Source organism: Glandiceps talaboti, chromosome 10 (genome assembly GCF_964340395.1).
Source record: "Glandiceps talaboti chromosome 10, keGlaTala1.1, whole genome shotgun sequence".
Taxonomy (NCBI): Eukaryota; Metazoa; Hemichordata; class Enteropneusta; family Spengelidae; genus Glandiceps; species Glandiceps talaboti.
In genome coordinates, this window is record NC_135558.1 from 14,245,271 (window position 1) to 14,262,954 (window position 17,684).

Genomic DNA, 17,684 nt, shown 5'->3' on the forward strand with positions numbered 1-17,684 from the left:
ATCAAAATTTGTAAATATTGCTATAATTTCCTGAATGAAGGTGTGTCTGCTGGGTATAAAAGACAAAAATCTATTTAAAGTCACGTGTATCATATAATAGCTGATATAATATTGTACTATTCCTAATACGTGTATAGTGTGCACACTCAATGGTTTGCAAGAAAAGTGCATTTGATTTGTGAATGAAATAATGAAATGTCCCATAATGCACCACATCTTTCTGTGTCTGTTGGGTATGTAAGACGAAATTTATCAAAAGTGAAATACATCATAATATAGCTTATATATACCTGTATTAAGCCTACTACATCAATAGTGTGCACACTCAATTGTTTGCAAGTGAAAAACATCATATGATAGCTGATATTGTACTGTATTGGGCCTAATAGGGGTATACATGTAGTGTGCACACTCATCAGGTTTCATTATTGTATGAAATAGTGAAATTTCCCATAATGCACCATATATTTATGTGTCTGCTGGGTATAAAAGTCGAAGTTTATTCAAAGTCACATATATAATACGATGGCTGATATATTATTGTACTCGGCCTAATACTTGTATTGTTTGCATGCACACTGAATGGTGTGGAAGAAAAAAAACCTTTGAATGCGTGTATGAAATACCTACTTTTTTATAGCATATATAGTACTCTACTAGGCCTAATTGGTGATTTAATAATGTGCACACTGAATGGTTTGAAATGAAAATGCATTTGATTTGTGTATGAAATAATGGAATATCCCATAATGCACCACATGTTTCTGTGTAGAATTTTTTTTTATCATTTATACAGTGCTGTATATACTATGTGAATAGTGTGAACACTGGTTTGCAAGGAGAAGTCGTGAAATCCATGAATTAGTAACATTCCCATTATTATAGTTAACTCTTTGAAGGGTATAAAAGACAAAATTTAGGTACAACCAACTTTAATAATACAGATTTCATAGAGCTGTATTTTGAAGCATGGTGAATACACAGTACTCTTGCATGGGGAGAAAATAATTGTTTGGTTAATACTTACAACATGTAAATATCACATAATTTTTTTTTAAAAGTTACTTCGGGTTTTCATTTATGTCTTATATTTTATGTTACTTCTATGATTTATCACCTCTGAAAGTCTGTGAAACTGATAAAGAAAGGTAAAGTCCTTGTTTCTTAATTGCTATACAGTAATTTGACAGTAAGCTAGAGGGTTCGATGTTCAAGGTCAAAGGTCATTTCTGCCTGCTTCCATTGTTTGCTGCCTGTGTCTGCCTGCTTCAACTTAGTGTCGTAGACAGGGATTCTCCAACAGCAATGTTGGCCGAAGGTAGCACAAATACTCCAAGTGCAACAACTACTAGCATTACTACTCACACGAGTAGTACTACTAGTAGTTACACGGGATTTTTTGGCACCATTGGTTCAAGACGCTTGAAACGTCACAGACATGTGCAGCACCAGGGCTCGTCGACATCATCACCTGCACATTCAACAAGCTCCCGCAACAGCAGTAGCGATGGACGCATGGTTTGCAGCCCTTCTTCATCTCGTACAGATGACACCGAACGTGAAGAGCTGGGATGTTTTAAACAGTGTCCCCCGTGTCCCTTTCGCATACCAAGTGACAGAAAACTATCAGCATCATTGTGGAGCTATGAACAAGTAGACCGACTGAAGTGGAAACTTGCTAATTTCCCCAATTTTGGCGATCTCGTACCATCTCCCCTCTTACCCGGTAATGCAGTCAGCAAAAACCAGATCGAGAAGTTTGCTTTGGCTCCCGTTATGCATTGGCTTTTAGGGAGTGGTCGGCACGCTGGCACTGAAATTAGCACTGTCACTATAAGTCAAGATGCCAAGGCACGTGTACACGAAATACTCCAAGGTAAGTTACATGTCATTTGTCATGTTTTTAGCACAACTGAACTGAGGTTCAGTAGTGCTATAGGGATCGCCCGGCGTCTGTCTGTCTGTCTGTGTGTGTGTGTGTGTGTGTGTGTGTGTGTGTGTGTGTGTGTGTATGTGTGTAAACAACTTAAAGTCAAAAACCGCTGAACCGATTGCCACGATATTTGGTGGGTCCATTACCTTGGGTGTCTTGTTGGGAAATTGTTCAAATCAAAATGATCGCATCACAGGTGTGTGATTTGGGTCAAAAAATGTGATTTTTGGTCAAAAAACTTAAACTCAGAAACTACTGGGCAGATTGGTGCGAAATTTGGTGGGAACATTCTTAAGGGGGTGTAAAGTAAGATTTGTTCATGACGGGATGATTCCATCTGTGATATGCAAATTAGGGCTAAAAATGTGTCTCTTTGGTTGAAAATCTATAATTCCAAAACCACTGAGCAGATTGGGCTGAAATTTAATGGAAATGCATTTAGGGATGTATGGACTAAGATATGTTACGCATACCATGATTTCATGAGTGATATGGAATTAAGGTGTAAAAATGTGAATTTTGGTCAAAAACTTATATCTCAAAAAGTACTAAGTGAATGAGTTTGAAACTTGGTGAGATGTTTCTAGAAGTGTTATTCTATATCATTGCTTTTCCTCAAAAATCTTCAACTCTGAAATTACCCAGTAGATTGAGCTTAACTTTGTTGAGAATGTGTAGATTTGTCCTCATTAATAGCTGACACAGTGAGAACAGTACATTGTTAATTAGCTATAATGTTTACTTTACTATTTCCTCTGGTGGTAAAGCCTGTAGCATGGCCAGTTTGGTTTATGACTTGATTATGTACTATGTTGTAAGACAGCTGTTTCATTACCTCACCCATATAAACTGAATGTAGCTTGTGTTTAAAATATTACAATAAGACAACCAAGAAAGTTAAACATGTTACATTGGTATGACTTGGTTCCAAATTGATTAAAAAAAATAAAGAAGTACAAAACCTTGTAGACACATCCCTTTAAAGTTTGATTAGGATGTTGCTATACTTGTCTTGTACACTTCCAACATAGGATGACTGGATTATGATGATGGAAATTAGGTATGAAAATTTTGTTTTGGTTACAACTTTAAATCTTCAAAAAAATATATATCTATCATTGCCCTGAACATGAAGTTGTGCGGCAACGCAATATTTGCGCTATTTTTTTTTCCTTTACACAACCTTACAGGGCAAGCCTTCTATAATATATTCATATAAATGTAAGTGTCTCGCTCGAGAGAACAGTGATCAATGCAAATATTAGTACAGAGCATGTAGACTTAATTTAAAAGATTTAGAATGTAATAAGTCATTACTCAGAGTTTTACACTTGATGCTCGGAGCGTGAAAATCTGCAACGACTTATTATTACATCCATATTCTTTTGAATTAAGTCTAGTATAAGAATATAATAATGATATACATCAGGGTATGCTAAGTGATCCATGAGTGATAAATCTACTTGCGCACATGTAATGAAACCGGATACACCGTACTACCATATACATGTACCACACCCATATAGCCAACCAGGCAGAAACGAACAGAAGTTACACAACTGGGTACAGTTTGCATGGCTATCACTTGGCCATATGAAAACCGAGTATTTTCACCCTGCTTTAATTTTCACAAGAGTCCTTTCATATCATTTTAAACAAGTTTTAATTTTAACTCTTGAATACTGCTCTTTGTTGTTTGTATTTGTTTCTGTTTGAATTTCATGGTGCGACTGCAACAGGTTTAGGAGTGCTATGGCAGCTGTTTATTTTGACATATGCAACGTATATATGCAAAGTTGGTCTAAAATAAGACATTTTGGTAAAAATACTTTTAAAATATTCTTCACCAAAACAACGTGGCCAAATAAGCTGAAATTTAGGTGGCTTAAAATGTCCATATCTGATTTGTTCAAGAGAATTTGACCTGGTCATAAATTTGCAAATTAGGTCTAAAAATATAATTTTTTGTTAAAAATGTTTCGAAAGTCTTCTCCAAAACTACAGAGCCAATTGGGTTGGAATTTGTTCTGTGGGTGTCCAGGGATGAGCAAATATAAGTTTGTTCAAAACAAATTGAGAGGGTAATTAATATGCAAATTAGGTTTGAAAATAGAATTTATGGTAAAATGCTTCAAAAATCTTCTCCAAAACTACTGAGCAACTTGAGTTGAAATCTGTTGTGTGGGTTTCTTGGGATAAGCAGATGTAAGTTTGTGCAAGACAAATTGACTGGGTCATTAATATGCAACTGAGAGGTTGAATAGAATTTACGTAAAAGGGTGACTATACCCCCCCCCCCCCCATGTAGTATAAAGGTATGATAATATCCCAACTCAGTTTCTGTGTAAAATGTGTTCTATAGTCTGTGTGTGAGTCATCATATGAAACCACTAACCACTTTGTTACAATGCTAACACATAACTGAATAGTGGAAGAGCTGAGCAACAGAACCACTTCTACACATTACAAAAAAAAATGGAGCTATTTTGACCAATAGGTCACTTCTTGTAATGTTTTTGTAAGTCTACTCGTCTGTGGACATTTAGTTTGAAGTAATTGTAGATTCCTTGAGAAAATAATAGTTCTTGTTTGAAATAATTTTAATTTTCCTGAGAAAACTTATTTTTGTGCAAATAATAGTAGTGAATGATGCAAAATGAGTCATGCTGCTATCAAAACAATCCATTGGGAACACTGCAAGTGCTGGTACAACATTTACTGGTAGTTGGCAAACTTTGAGTGATTGTCACTAGTTTTGAGTTCCAGACAGCAGTGACTGATGTACAAATGTCGACAGAACCCTCTGATTACAAATTTAATTTATATCCCAAATAATACTGACAACAAACTTCAATTGACTTTGGAGAAGAGACCAATCAGTACCTTATTATGTTGTATGTGTGAAGCAGCAAACTCCACTGTATGTAAAATATATGAGAGTTTGCAACATTTTTTTGTCTTTCTCTTTCCAATATCTATAGAGGAATGTGATCAACTGCATCCTCTCAATAGTCTATCAACTGTATCTTTACAGGCTTGGATATTTGCAAGGTTGCTGTAGCCATAAGAGAGGCAACAAGTAATATAAAATTGGAAGATATCACTAGTGATTATTTGACAGAGATTTGTATGGTAAGTAACAGGGATTGCACTAGACTTTGAAACCAGTGAGTCCCAGGGACCCATCACTGCTGAAAATATGGGGTCCCTTTAAAAAAAAATGGGGTCCTATTTTACTATCATTTATTATCACTCATATCAACATAAACATTCATTCACAATAAATCCACACACACACACACACATATATCATCATCATCATCATCATATACATGTACGCTATGTTATTAAATACCTTTTATTTTGAATGCATGTGTTATATGTATTCTTCCGTGCAATGATACACACACACACACACACACAGACTTTTAACCATAATACATATCCTTCTTTACGGAAGGCAAAAATGAGGAATGTTAGACAAGTAGATAAGCCAACACTCTCAGGCCTACATGTTTTGGGTATTAAATGTGGCCTTTGTGTTACTTCTACTACTAGTGCTAGTATCTTTCTATTTGATCCTGACCTTTACCTTATGGGTCTATATTTGAAAAACATTAACAGCAAAATGAATATAATCCAATAATCGCACAAAAGTAAGATTTTTAGAGGGTGTGTCTTCTTTGAAGGCTAGTTTTAATAAATCAGAATGAGTTGACCTAAACTAGACAATATATTGAAACCTTCTTGAGCACCCTGGTCATGTGTATGATTAGTCCCCGCCGGACGAAGTCTGGGACGGGGACTTATGGATTGGGTTCCGTCTGTCCGTGCGTCCGTCCGTCCGTCCGCAGCTGTTTCTTGGAGATGCCTTGACCGATTTTTTTCAAACTTGGTACAGGGGCAACATTCAATGGCATACATATGCACGTCAATTTGTTTCATGATACGATCCAATATGGCTGCCTGGCAGCCATTTTGTTTGCGAATTTTCAATGTCCAAAGCCATAACTCAGACATGCTTAAACTGATCTCATTCAAAGTTGGTATTAGGACAGTGTTTTATGATATACATGTGCATATCCATTTTCGTCGTGATACGATCCAATATGGCTGCCTGGCAGCCATTTTGTTTGTGAATTTTCCATGTCCAAAGCCATAACTCAGACATGCTTGAACAGATCTCATTCAAAGTTGGTATTAGCACAGTGTTCTATGACATACATGTGCATATTCATTGTTGTTGTGATACGATCCAATATGGCCGCCTGGCAGCCATTTTGTTTGCGATTTTTCTATGTCTAAAGACATAACTCAGACATGCTTGAACAGATCACATTGAAAGTTGGTATTAGGACAGTGTTCTATGACATACATGTGCATATCCATTTTCATCGTGATATGATCCCCCATACCCGACCAATCCTTTATTGTTGTAGGCATGTTCCATGTCCAACAACAGACACAACATATCCAAGTCTGTTTGGTTTAAGTTCACAAGTGTTGTTGCGTGATCAGAGTAGTGATAATTCCTTAAAACCAATCATAGCGGGGACTGTCATTCTCAATGACTTGTTTACTAAATAAATGTCTTTTCTGTCTTCCATGAATAGTCCGCTCAAGGTGTGCAGCCTCGTATGCTTCCACCACTCTGTATTTTATTCGATAACTGGTTAACGATTTGTCAGGATGACAAAAGAATGGAAGTGGCATTAGATCTGACAGTACAACAGATTATGAGGATCATATTAAGTACAGAAGAAAACCTTGTTGAATATACAAATTATGACATAAAGTAAGCAAGTCATTGATCTGTTTGTGGATAATGAAATGTTGATTAACCAGGAGTCTGATGGTAGCATGTTTCTTCAGTAAAGAAGAGATGTATCTAGTGGGTGAAAATCTGTGTGTGTGTCTGTCTGTCCGTGTCATCGTTTTCTCCAAAACGGCTGGCTCAATTGTACACATGTTCCATAGGGTAATGCAAGAACTGATTAGGTTTTGGTAAAAATCAGGTGAATATGTATGAGCAATTTACGTAATTAATGGTTTCGGTAGTCAGGCTATATCTCAAGAATGCATGCTTCAAATTCATTATAACTTGGTACATTTGAGATACCAAACTGCACCTGTCCTGAAAATATTACAAATGTAACTTTTAGTTTTAATAAGTTATTTGCATATTTTCGGTAGGCCACAAAAAAGAAAAAAAAAGGTTTCTCGTCAGGAAATGTTGTCTAAAGTGTTGTGACGATGCAATTATTTTTTTTACATTCTCAACAAATGTTAATCAATTTACTTATCATTGCAGTTACTGTTCTTTTTATTTAGTACTTTACAGCAAGTGTGTATGTGGGGCAGATGTTATAGGCTAGTTCATGATTAGTTTTGCAGTTGTCTTCACTGGTGGCAATTAATGTAGGGAGAGTTACTTTTGTGTTTTCCCTTTCATCTGCAGACTGAATTGGCTGGACAAACATGAAAAAAAAAATAACGCAGGAAGGGGGTGGGGGGTACTTATGTGATGGGCGCTGACCAGAAACAATTTTGTTTTTGGCCTTTAAAACTCTTTCTACGGTGAGTGCTATGCTATAATGTTCTATAAAGCTTCACATTACCTGTTGTGGTTGGCGAGGAGATCACTGACAGCAATGGGCAAATAGCAATCAATGAGAAAAAATAACTTATTGCATATGTTCTGTTGTATTCTAACAATTGCTATAGGAATGACAATCTAAAAACTTTGCCCTTACAGAAATCTGGTCTGCACGAGCTTTAAAATCGGTTTTAGCTTACGAAATAACAAGGTGATGTACCAGTATGTCGCTATTTGATATTGTACCCTTAAATAAGAACCCGGTAGGGATGGGTTCAGAAGCTGAAGATTTTAGAATTGAAATGGCTGCATTTGATGACCCTTTTAGATCATAATGCTGAAATCATGAACTATTTGAGTTGATATTTGTGGCCTTTCTGTTAGCAAAGGTACAATATCATTGCCTTTATATTTGTATAACTAGAGAATGAGACTGTTGTTCACATTTTTGTTTTGTAACCCTTATCTAAATCTCTTAATCTCTCTAAACTCAACCGTATGCCTTGCTGTCTGTAGTACTGAGTCCATCTGTATCAACGTAAAACAATGCAACACCATAAATGTGAACACAGAAAAGCAGGTACAAATTTTACAAGACTATCCCACAAATCTTTCTGCTACAATGAATTTGTGATCTACTTTCACAAAGATTTTGAAGGTCAGTATGCACTGTGACCATATGAAACAGGCCATATGTTTGAAATATAAACAAAGGGAATGTTCTACAGGAGAAAGTATCATTCGATACTGGTGTAATGGAAAAAGAATCAAATCATAGCCATAGTGACTTTGAAAACAACAGAGCTTGGCATACTTGAGGATACGTGTATAAAACTGGACCCTTCCAAGACTTTGTCATGGCCCACGCCCATCCACCAACAGTGGATTTGCCCATAGTGTTGTTAGCATTGTGTTGTTTTGTAGGGAAGACATACTCGATACCCATCTGATCACAGTACTAGAAGTTTGATTGGTAAAAATATTAGATCATTTTCATTTCAACTAGTATTCATTATTTAAGCATCAGTCGCATGACCAGATTTCAGTTGCGGATGAAAAAAAGTGTCTTTACATGTATGTTTTTGGTATTTTTTTATTAACTTTCCCCCATGACCAGTCGTACAGTCTCGGTCAAGTGAAGAAGTATTTTTTCTACCGTCTTTTCTCCACGACTGGTCCTACAATCATACAACCGGTCGTTGAGAAATGACAATGAAAATTTCACCTTCATTGGGCCATAACCAGTGTCCATATGACTGATATGGAAAAAAGACAGTGAAAAAAAATTCTTCTTCTCTTGGTCACTACCATATGACCAGTCATGGAGAATAAATGGTTAAAAAAAATCTTCACTGAGCAATCACCATATGACTGGTTGCTTGGGAAAGACTGGCCTCACATTATCATTTATTTATACTTGTGAAGAAGATAGAATATAAATTAGTGTCTGAGGTCGAATGAACATCCGGGTATTTATTTCTGTAAACCCTATATACAATGTACAATGGTACCTAACATCCATGACTGAAATCTTGTACGACTAGTCGTGTAGCATAGGCATTGAAACATTGGTTCATTTTGGACTGGGTATCTATTTGGGAAGCCTGATTCTTATCTATCTAAATTTTTCTTGGGGAACATATATGTGTGTATGATGTTCAGTCTGTTTGCAATCATTTTTGCTCATTTTCTTGTATTTAGTCACTGGGACCTTAAAGTTCGTTTTTTTCAAGAACAATTTTGACCAGTGTGCAGTTTTATATACTGGAGATAAAATGTCTCTCACAACTTTTTTTTTGTAGACATGACAAGGCAACATTGAGACAGTTTACAATGTGCAATCTGTCAAACTCTGTTCAATGTGATGTGGAATTATGGCTTCATCCTCGTAATGTTCCCTTCAGCAGAAAATGTAGAGAGCGTGGCAGTAAAGTACTAGTAATATCAGAGGTATGTTTACAAATTATACAGTTGCACTACAATGCCATTGTCGCTAGTTTTCAATCATATTTTCTACTAATTGTGAAGTTGTTCTTGGTCCTTGTCTGAAAAAAGGTATCATAATTTGAGCACTGCTATTCATTGGTATTTATAGATTACTAAACAATATATACAATGAAGAAATGGCTTAAAATTACACAATTTTAATTACCTTCTTCTAAGGTGTTATGTGTAGTACGTTATTTTCAAAAGACAGCTTACCGGAACTGTTGTGAATGGAGTCGGAAACCTTGGCAGAACACCTCAGGTGTAATATAATCCATAATGGCAATAAACCACCCCTTGGGCCCATACCAGTTGTTATTGACCAGTGAACTCCAAATTATATATACTTGCTATTGTTCATGTGTGTATTTCTCTCACTGGTCAAATCCTTTTGGTATACCATGTGTGTCTCTCTGGAGACTCTCGCAGTTAGTTCAGTTAGTTATGGTGAAAGTGATTTGCCATTGTTCTGAAAACAATTGTAAAAGGGGTTTCTAAATACATTTGTACCTACAACATGTATGTGAAATGAGCTTTCAAAAAGTCAGCTCTTCTCTGTTAATTAAACTCTTCTACTTGTTTCATTTTTCAGAATAAGCTCACTCGTAATGGTATGGACATGGCATATCCACAAATGGTTTGTCAGTTTTGTGCAACAGCAAAAGATACTTGTTTCACCGCTGATGATCATTTCATTGTGTACAATGTTTCAGCATGTAATACAGATACCATACTTCTGTCAAGGGCACATGTGTGTAAGGAAATAGTCAATCGAGCAGACAAATGTCTATTTGACGAGCCAGAATTTGATAATTCTTACCTTTTTTATTACCCAATTCGTTATCCACATGATAGATTGGATCTTCATAAACCGTTTTATGTCATGCCAATAGTAACTCTGTACATGGCAATAATGGGTTTATTTTTAATGCACAGGGAATGTGATTAAAAAGACTAAAAAATTAAAAGCTAAAAATTGTATATTGTAAAGATAACTGGTTGGATAACCAACTTGATAGTCATATAGCAAATGAATAACCATACCTAGCATCGATAAGCAATGTGGGTAAACATTTTTAGCACAACTGAACTGAACTGAGGTTCACTAGTGCTATATAGATTGCCCAGCGTTTGTGTCTGTCTGTCTGTCTGTCTGTTTGTGTGTGTAAACAACTTAAAGTCAAAAACCGCTGAACCGATTGCCATGATATTTGGTGGGTCCATTACCTTGGGTGTCTAATTGGGAAATTGTTCAAATCAAAATGATCTTAAAACCAATGTGTGACATGGGTCAAAAATGTGATTTTTGGTCAAAAAACTTAAACTCAAAAACTACTGGGCAGATTTGGCTGAAATTTTGGTAAAACATTCTTCAGGGTGTTTTTAGTAAGAATTGCTTATGATGGGGACGAGTAATATGCAAATTAGGGCAAAAAATGTATCCTTTTAGTCAAAAATCCATAATTCCAAAACCACTGAGCAGATTGTTGGGCTGAAATTTAATGCGAATGCATCTCGGGATGTATGGACGAAGCAATATTAAACATACCGGTACAATGATTCCAGGAGTGATATGCAAATGAGGTGTAAAAATGTTGATTTTTGGTCAAAACCTTATATCTCACAAAGTACTTGGTCAGTGAGTCTGAAACTTGGTGAGATGTCTCTGAAAGTGTTATTGTGCAGATTTTCTTAAAAACATTTTGACAAAGTTGTCCCTAGCAACCATGACCACGCCCTTAGCAACAAAAATGGCAGTATATTTTGGTTAAATAACATCTGGTAGGCAAGTGAGTAAACATTTAAAAACTTGCGACTCGTCGCAGAAAAACCGAAAAATCGGTTTCCCTGCGACGCATCACTGAGCGACGTCGCAACACCCTGCGACGGAGCAAATACACGATGCAATTCGTCGCATACGACAAATTGCATGCGTTGCTCGTCAAATTGCATCCTGTAACCGGGCTTCACTACGGGAGGCAGCTGGAGTTTAATACAATATCGGCAACAATATCAGAGACATCATAGCCATTGTCCATGACGACAGTCCATGTCCATTATCCTTTTCGATTCCCCACAAAGCAAGTTAAGAAAGACCCCATAATATTGTTTATTGAACTAACACAGTAAATAACAACATAATTCATATTCATTAGCATTCAAATACCACAAGGAAGGAATAGACGAGAGCCCCATATATAGTATGTGTGGACAACAGGGTTACCCCATAAAATGATGCCCCAGGATCAGGTTTTGTGCGTATGTGTGTGTGCACGTGTGCCTGAGTGCGAGTGGGGTGTATTATTAATAAAATTTAGGTGTCATGACACAACGTCTCCTTAATTCATGTTTGTGAATGCAGCCTAAGAAACCATACTTTGTGGTGACATATAAGATTTCTCATGGATTTAAAGAGCTTATAGTTTGTCATGAAAGGGGTTATATTTATTGATTATATATTTTTGGTGGAAGGGAGGGGGAGAAGTAAAATTGAATCGTCAACTTCTTTCGTGTTTGCTTTACTTCATTTCATCTTCTAGTTGGCTTGTTTTGTTCAATTTTGTTGTATTCCATTACATTTCGTTTCGTTTCTATCCGCTAGATAACATAAGCCATGTCGCCGATAATGTATGGTATCAAAATTGCTATATTTAGAGGCAAAATGTTTATGTCCACTAGGATTTGATAATAAACGCTGCCCTCCTGTATTATTTTGATTCCCAGAGTGTTTACAATTCGAGAAAAATTATAATCCCCTCGCCATAACGTATGATAAACCTATGTTAATTTTATTGATTTCCGATCTGCGAAATCACGATCTATACCAGATTTAAGCTGAATGCCTTCCGTAAGGGTACAGTCTTGCAATATCATGATTTATGCAAGAAATTTAGCTCTATATCTGTGATTCGTCAAGTCCCAATGAAAGTTAGTTGTCAAAATGTTGTTGAAATGCCCGCCACGCCTCCTATTCTCAGCACAGGAAAGCTTGCCATCCTCGATTTCACTCGGCTTTCATCATCCCCTACACACCCAGGATATGGCATGTGCGTGTTGAACTTCCTTCTGTCCAACCACGAGTTTACACATTCCTTTAATCACTACGGGAAAATTGTCAAGATTTTGTTGAGTGGCGCGCCCTCACTGTACACTAATTATATAGAGGTCAGTGTAAAGGTCACCATTATTTATACATTGTTGCGAAATTTTCTTTGTAGGCTAGTCGAGGCTTGGTCTATTTTCCATATTTTGACCACACACATTTGGGTATCAATTATAGATTATTACACTTGATAAATGTGAGAATGTATTTATATCCTGAGATACAGAGTTAGGTAAATGATTATGTACAAGCCTTGCAACAAACCGGTAGTTTGTTATCAAGAAAAATCGGAAAAGAACACAGGTAAAAAGGAGACGGTTCAAGGTCAATATAATACTTGCTAAACTTCTACTCGAAAATCTAAAAAAAACAACATGATTTCTCTTTATTCATCTGCGCATTAGTGTGTGAAATTTGAAAATGATAAGTCCATATTTGATGAAATTGAAAAGATGATAAATATTTCACCTGTTTGTGAACTACGTGCTCATTGTATACCTATTTTAAGGCCAAGAAAAAAAATTGGTTTCTGGTGAGTTTGAATCATATATACCCTGCCTCAGTCTTCTTTTTTTCTTGCGTCTGTCCAGCCAATGCAGAGTGCAGATCCATGGGAACCACAAAATAAGGTTGGCACGAAACCCCTGAAAACAGTCTTTCTCAGTGTATAGCACAAGTATAAAATTGGCGTGAGATTCAGAGTCAGGTAGCATCATATTGAGTGTCAGATAGCCTCAGATCCGAATACACCCTACAGCAGTGAAGCAGAATCCTTCCCTGTAGTCTCAAAGGTATTATTTCAGGTTTGAGTCTGTCGGATCTGAGGCCATCTTACGCTCATAAGATAAAGCTATTTGAATCTGACACCAACTTTCTACTTGTTCGATCGATTAATTACTCAAATTGGTCATTAATATTCATCGGATTATTACTAAAACCTAATCAGTTCTTTCCATTACCCTCCGGAACATGTCTATGAAATTTCGTTTGAATTGATGCAGCCGTTTTTTCGGAAATGGTGACACACACACACACACGCGCGCACGCACGCACGCACGCACAGACCCACAGACTTCATCGCTATATTAAAACCTTCCTTACGGAAGGTAAAAATAAACTATTCTTACCCTTGTCAGAACAGTCGTTACCATGACAATCACGTTTGAGAAGACCTGGCAGTATTATTCCCATTTCTATGAATTTTGAAGAAAACACAAACACAACATTATAGTATACAGGCCCCTATATACATATATACATGTACATGTTTATAGATAGTTATCCATGAGTTTAAAATTATTCCATTTACCCATGCATATTTATTTGCATAACACTCGTTCCTGGGCCGGCTTCTTGGGTTTTCATTAGTGCAGGAATAAGACTAGCCTAGCTGTTAGACCTTCGATCATTCTTTAAATTTCCGTGCAATACTACAAGTAACCGGCGGTCGCTTTACGAAAGGCGGAAGAAAGCCTTAAGGTCTACCAGCAAGAATGGCATGAAACTGGAATCATATTGACACTTTTAACTGCGAGTCTCAGAACTTACCTCTAACCATCGAAGGCATAGATTCCTTTTCCTCGTCAATCGAACGTCCAGCATTGCAAAGAACAAGGATAACCATAAGAACAGCTACTGTATACTCCAGCTTGTACAATTTCATCTTTACGGTCGGTCGGTCAAGCTATCGACAAAGACGTCTTCATTGAAATCAAATAAGTTACATTTTTTACTTAACCGGCATTATGTTTGGCAAATTTGTTTCGCTTATGGCTGTTATTGATGATGATGATGATGATGATGATGATGATGATGATGATGATGATGATGACGATGATGATGTTGTTGTTGTTGTTGTTGTTGTTGTTGTTGTTGGGCTTGGTGGTGGTTGTGGTCATATTTTCCTTTGCTAATGTCAAGGGGCTTAAACCGAGTTTATGTGGTGATGGAGATGGGGTAATTTTTTCTGCATATTAAGTTACCAATATTATTCTACAGTCTTCTACTTGATGAAGTATATTTTACCATTATATTTGCTGTATTGTCAGAACTCAACCATTGTATCAAGGGTTGAAACATAAAAGATTCGATGACATTATTTTACCACAAGCTTACAATAAAAAGTTGATAAATCCCTGTTACATCATCAACTGTACTTACAACAACAGAAGAAAATGACAATATGTGGCGTGTATTACCATGAGCTCCAAGTCGTGTAAAAACATCGCCTATAAGCACAACAAAGTACAGGAAGAATAATGAATTTTCTTCTCGCGATTCTCCGGATTTCTAATATTATTTATCTACATTTCAAATAAAGTTTTAAATATTGCCACCATAACTATTGTTTCCTCTCAATGTTTTTCATATTTCTTACTTAATCACCATCTTATTAGAGTTCATTAACTCTGCGATAGCTTAAAACAAATTCACGGATTATTTGTCCGATTAGTGGATTTTCATCTAAGCATGTACACCGACGGTCAACTATGATCCCCTCGTTAATGAGATATTCATATGCAAATATGGACGTTAACCGAGAATGAACACGACCTAAACAACAATACAGACTCATAAATCTATTGATAAAATTTAATGTCATTGAAACCATCTGTGTAATGCTATATGCAAATCTTTCAATTCCACCAATCAAAAGTCGTGGTTTGGATCAGACACTGCAGAGACCGGTTGTTTTTAGAAACAGATGTTCTCTCAACTTGATAACACCGTAACGTCTTTGGCTAACGTTGTAAGACGCTGTCATGCAAATTATAATGAGATGTCAATTGAAACATTAAAGTATCATGTAACATCATCCTGAACATAAGGTTTACACTGTATGAAGACAAAGAGTAGACATGTATGATGGGGAAGGATGCTTAGAGACTAGTCTAACGTCTAATATTTCACTGTCCTAATAGTTAGAAAGTACAATGTATAAAAATAAAAGTTCGAAATATTCGCGGCAAATAAACCGTAACGTTAATCCTCATTCCACATGCATTCTTATGTTGTCTGGCCTAGTTACTTTCAAAATGAAACTAAAGAATGGTAAAAGTACTATTTATGTTCTGATTTGGTTCCATTGTTTTGACAAGACACTTATATGGCAATCTTTAAATGTCAGAGGCGAAATTGTCAATAGATTAATAAGGTTTATGTTGATTTACAGTTGTCATCTTATTCATGCTTACGTTCGTATTTGCATATCAATAGTTTTTCGTCTGCCTATCGTTCGTATACACTTACAGGTGAAAACCCACTACTGACACATTACGCTTTGAGTGTAAACATCTACTGATCATATTTAAAACTTTATGTGAAATACAGAAAAAAATGATACTAGAAATCCGAAAAATCGCGACCAAAGTGTATTATTCGTCCTGTAGCCTATGCTATAAGCTTACAACTTAGGCTAGTCCTCACTATACATGGGATCAATAAATACAAAAATACTTACCAGGTGTGCCAAATACCATGTTATGGTTTAGTCGGTGTGTGGATTGTGTTGCCGTATCTGAGACCCTGTATTTATATATTATATCCACATACATACGTGGGATCAAAGTGAATTCATTATCCCATTATACAAGTGTTTAGAAATCCATAGGAAATGACAATGTGTTTTTTTTTTGTACGGAAACCCAGTTAATGATGAAACATGTCGTTAAATATCCTTATTTTTAAAACCATTTCCTTTGATTTCCTACACGATATCGGAAATGCTGATGTTGGCAATTTCAAACAATGACTTTAATTCGTAATGAAAATCAAAATGTGTGGTTTTACATCCACACGTTTTAGAACCATTTCCTAAAAAGTTGATTAGCACGGGGTTTATAGTTTCACGATTCTTTCAATTTGAAATGAATGAAGCCTTTAGAAACTCATGAATAAACGGCCAAGCAGAAACCTACACGATAAAGACTTACTTTGGGAGCTTTCAGCAATTACAGGGGGAGGGGGTAGAGGAAATCAGGCCCAATCTGTTACCTAAAATGTAACTCTCCCCATTCCACTTTTCTAGAAATTGGCCATCCTTCAAATTCTTATCTCTAACATATGACCGTTAAAATATTGTCAGGCTTGAGAAGTGACATCAGTCCAAGTATCAATGGACTCGATCCCATCGCTGCCACCACATCAATAATTCTAAAGGTAATTTTTTTATTTCCCATAACTACCACCAATTGAGAGTGAATATATGTGTGAAGTCACTTTATTAATTAATACCGTGTTTGGATCTAATTGGCACAGCTAAAGGCCAGAACTCCCAAACACTAGATAGGTGCGCGCACTACAGACATTATCAGAACAGTGATCAACATCCAATATCACACCACAATGTTTCCCTTTCACTACCGTGAGACCTACTCCTCTCCTAACACCACAACTAACAATTGATTCATTGCAAGGTTTCCGAAGCAATGTGACTGATGTGTCCTACTATTACAGTACAACAGTGGTAGTGGTGAGATGTGGCGACAGTCGTGGCAGCAATGGGGTGCCGAAACACAAAATAATGCCAAGTTAGATAATACAATGTGGTCAAGTACAATGGGATCCTCCCCTAATACCATTTTCTAAGATATGACCCTCCCCAAGAACCGACTGTAAAATATACCCCCCCCCCCCATCACATTCTCACGGTTCTCCTCTATTTGTAATTCATAAAGTCTACCTTAACAGCACACTCTACCACTGTAATACCAATTTAAGTACATTAGTGATAACCATAACGAAAACCTGACACCACTAATTGTCATGATCTTATCGTTTGGTGAGAGTGAAATTATTAACTTTGCAAAGTGTTTATATCTTTTGTCACGCATATATGCAGTTTCAATTTCCTAAAAAGCAATTCGTGTAGTATAGTGATGTTTAAAGAATGTCGTGACAGAATTAATTACATTTACATAAAAATAAAATTGTTTGTTTCGTCCAGACACTATGGACCCATTTTGATCTATTTTGACACCTGCATTTGGTTATTGTTTCCTGAATGATACGTAAATTACCGGAATGGATTGATTATTTTCATAAAATTTCACATCATAAATCATTTC

At 36.4% G+C, this 17,684-nt stretch overlaps 1 protein-coding gene across 1 annotated transcript; it reads left to right on the top strand.

Annotated features, from left to right (window-relative positions):
* The first annotated feature begins 1,248 nt into the window (after positions 1 to 1,248).
* Positions 1,249 to 11,981, top strand: LOC144441152 (uncharacterized). The gene is made up of 5 exons (XM_078130690.1): positions 1,249 to 1,876; positions 4,968 to 5,065; positions 6,547 to 6,728; positions 9,332 to 9,479; positions 10,108 to 11,981. The coding sequence occupies exons 1-5, from the start codon at positions 1,306 to 1,308 to the stop codon at positions 10,462 to 10,464; spliced, it is 1,356 nt and encodes a 451-aa protein (XP_077986816.1). The 5' UTR covers positions 1,249 to 1,305; the 3' UTR covers positions 10,465 to 11,981.
* Positions 11,982 to 17,684: the final 5,703 nt, after the last annotated feature.

Excerpts from the sequence above, each read along its gene's own strand:
- LOC144441152 (XM_078130690.1), top strand. The coding sequence starts at position 1,306 with ATGTTGGCCGAAGGTAGCACAAATACTCCAAGTGCAACAACTACTAGC. Across the intron at positions 1,877-4,967 it reads TGTACACGAAATACTCCAAG|GCTTGGATATTTGCAAGGTT; the intron begins GTAAGTTACATG and ends GTATCTTTACAG. Across the intron at positions 9,480-10,107 it reads AAGTACTAGTAATATCAGAG|AATAAGCTCACTCGTAATGG; the intron begins GTATGTTTACAA and ends TTCATTTTTCAG.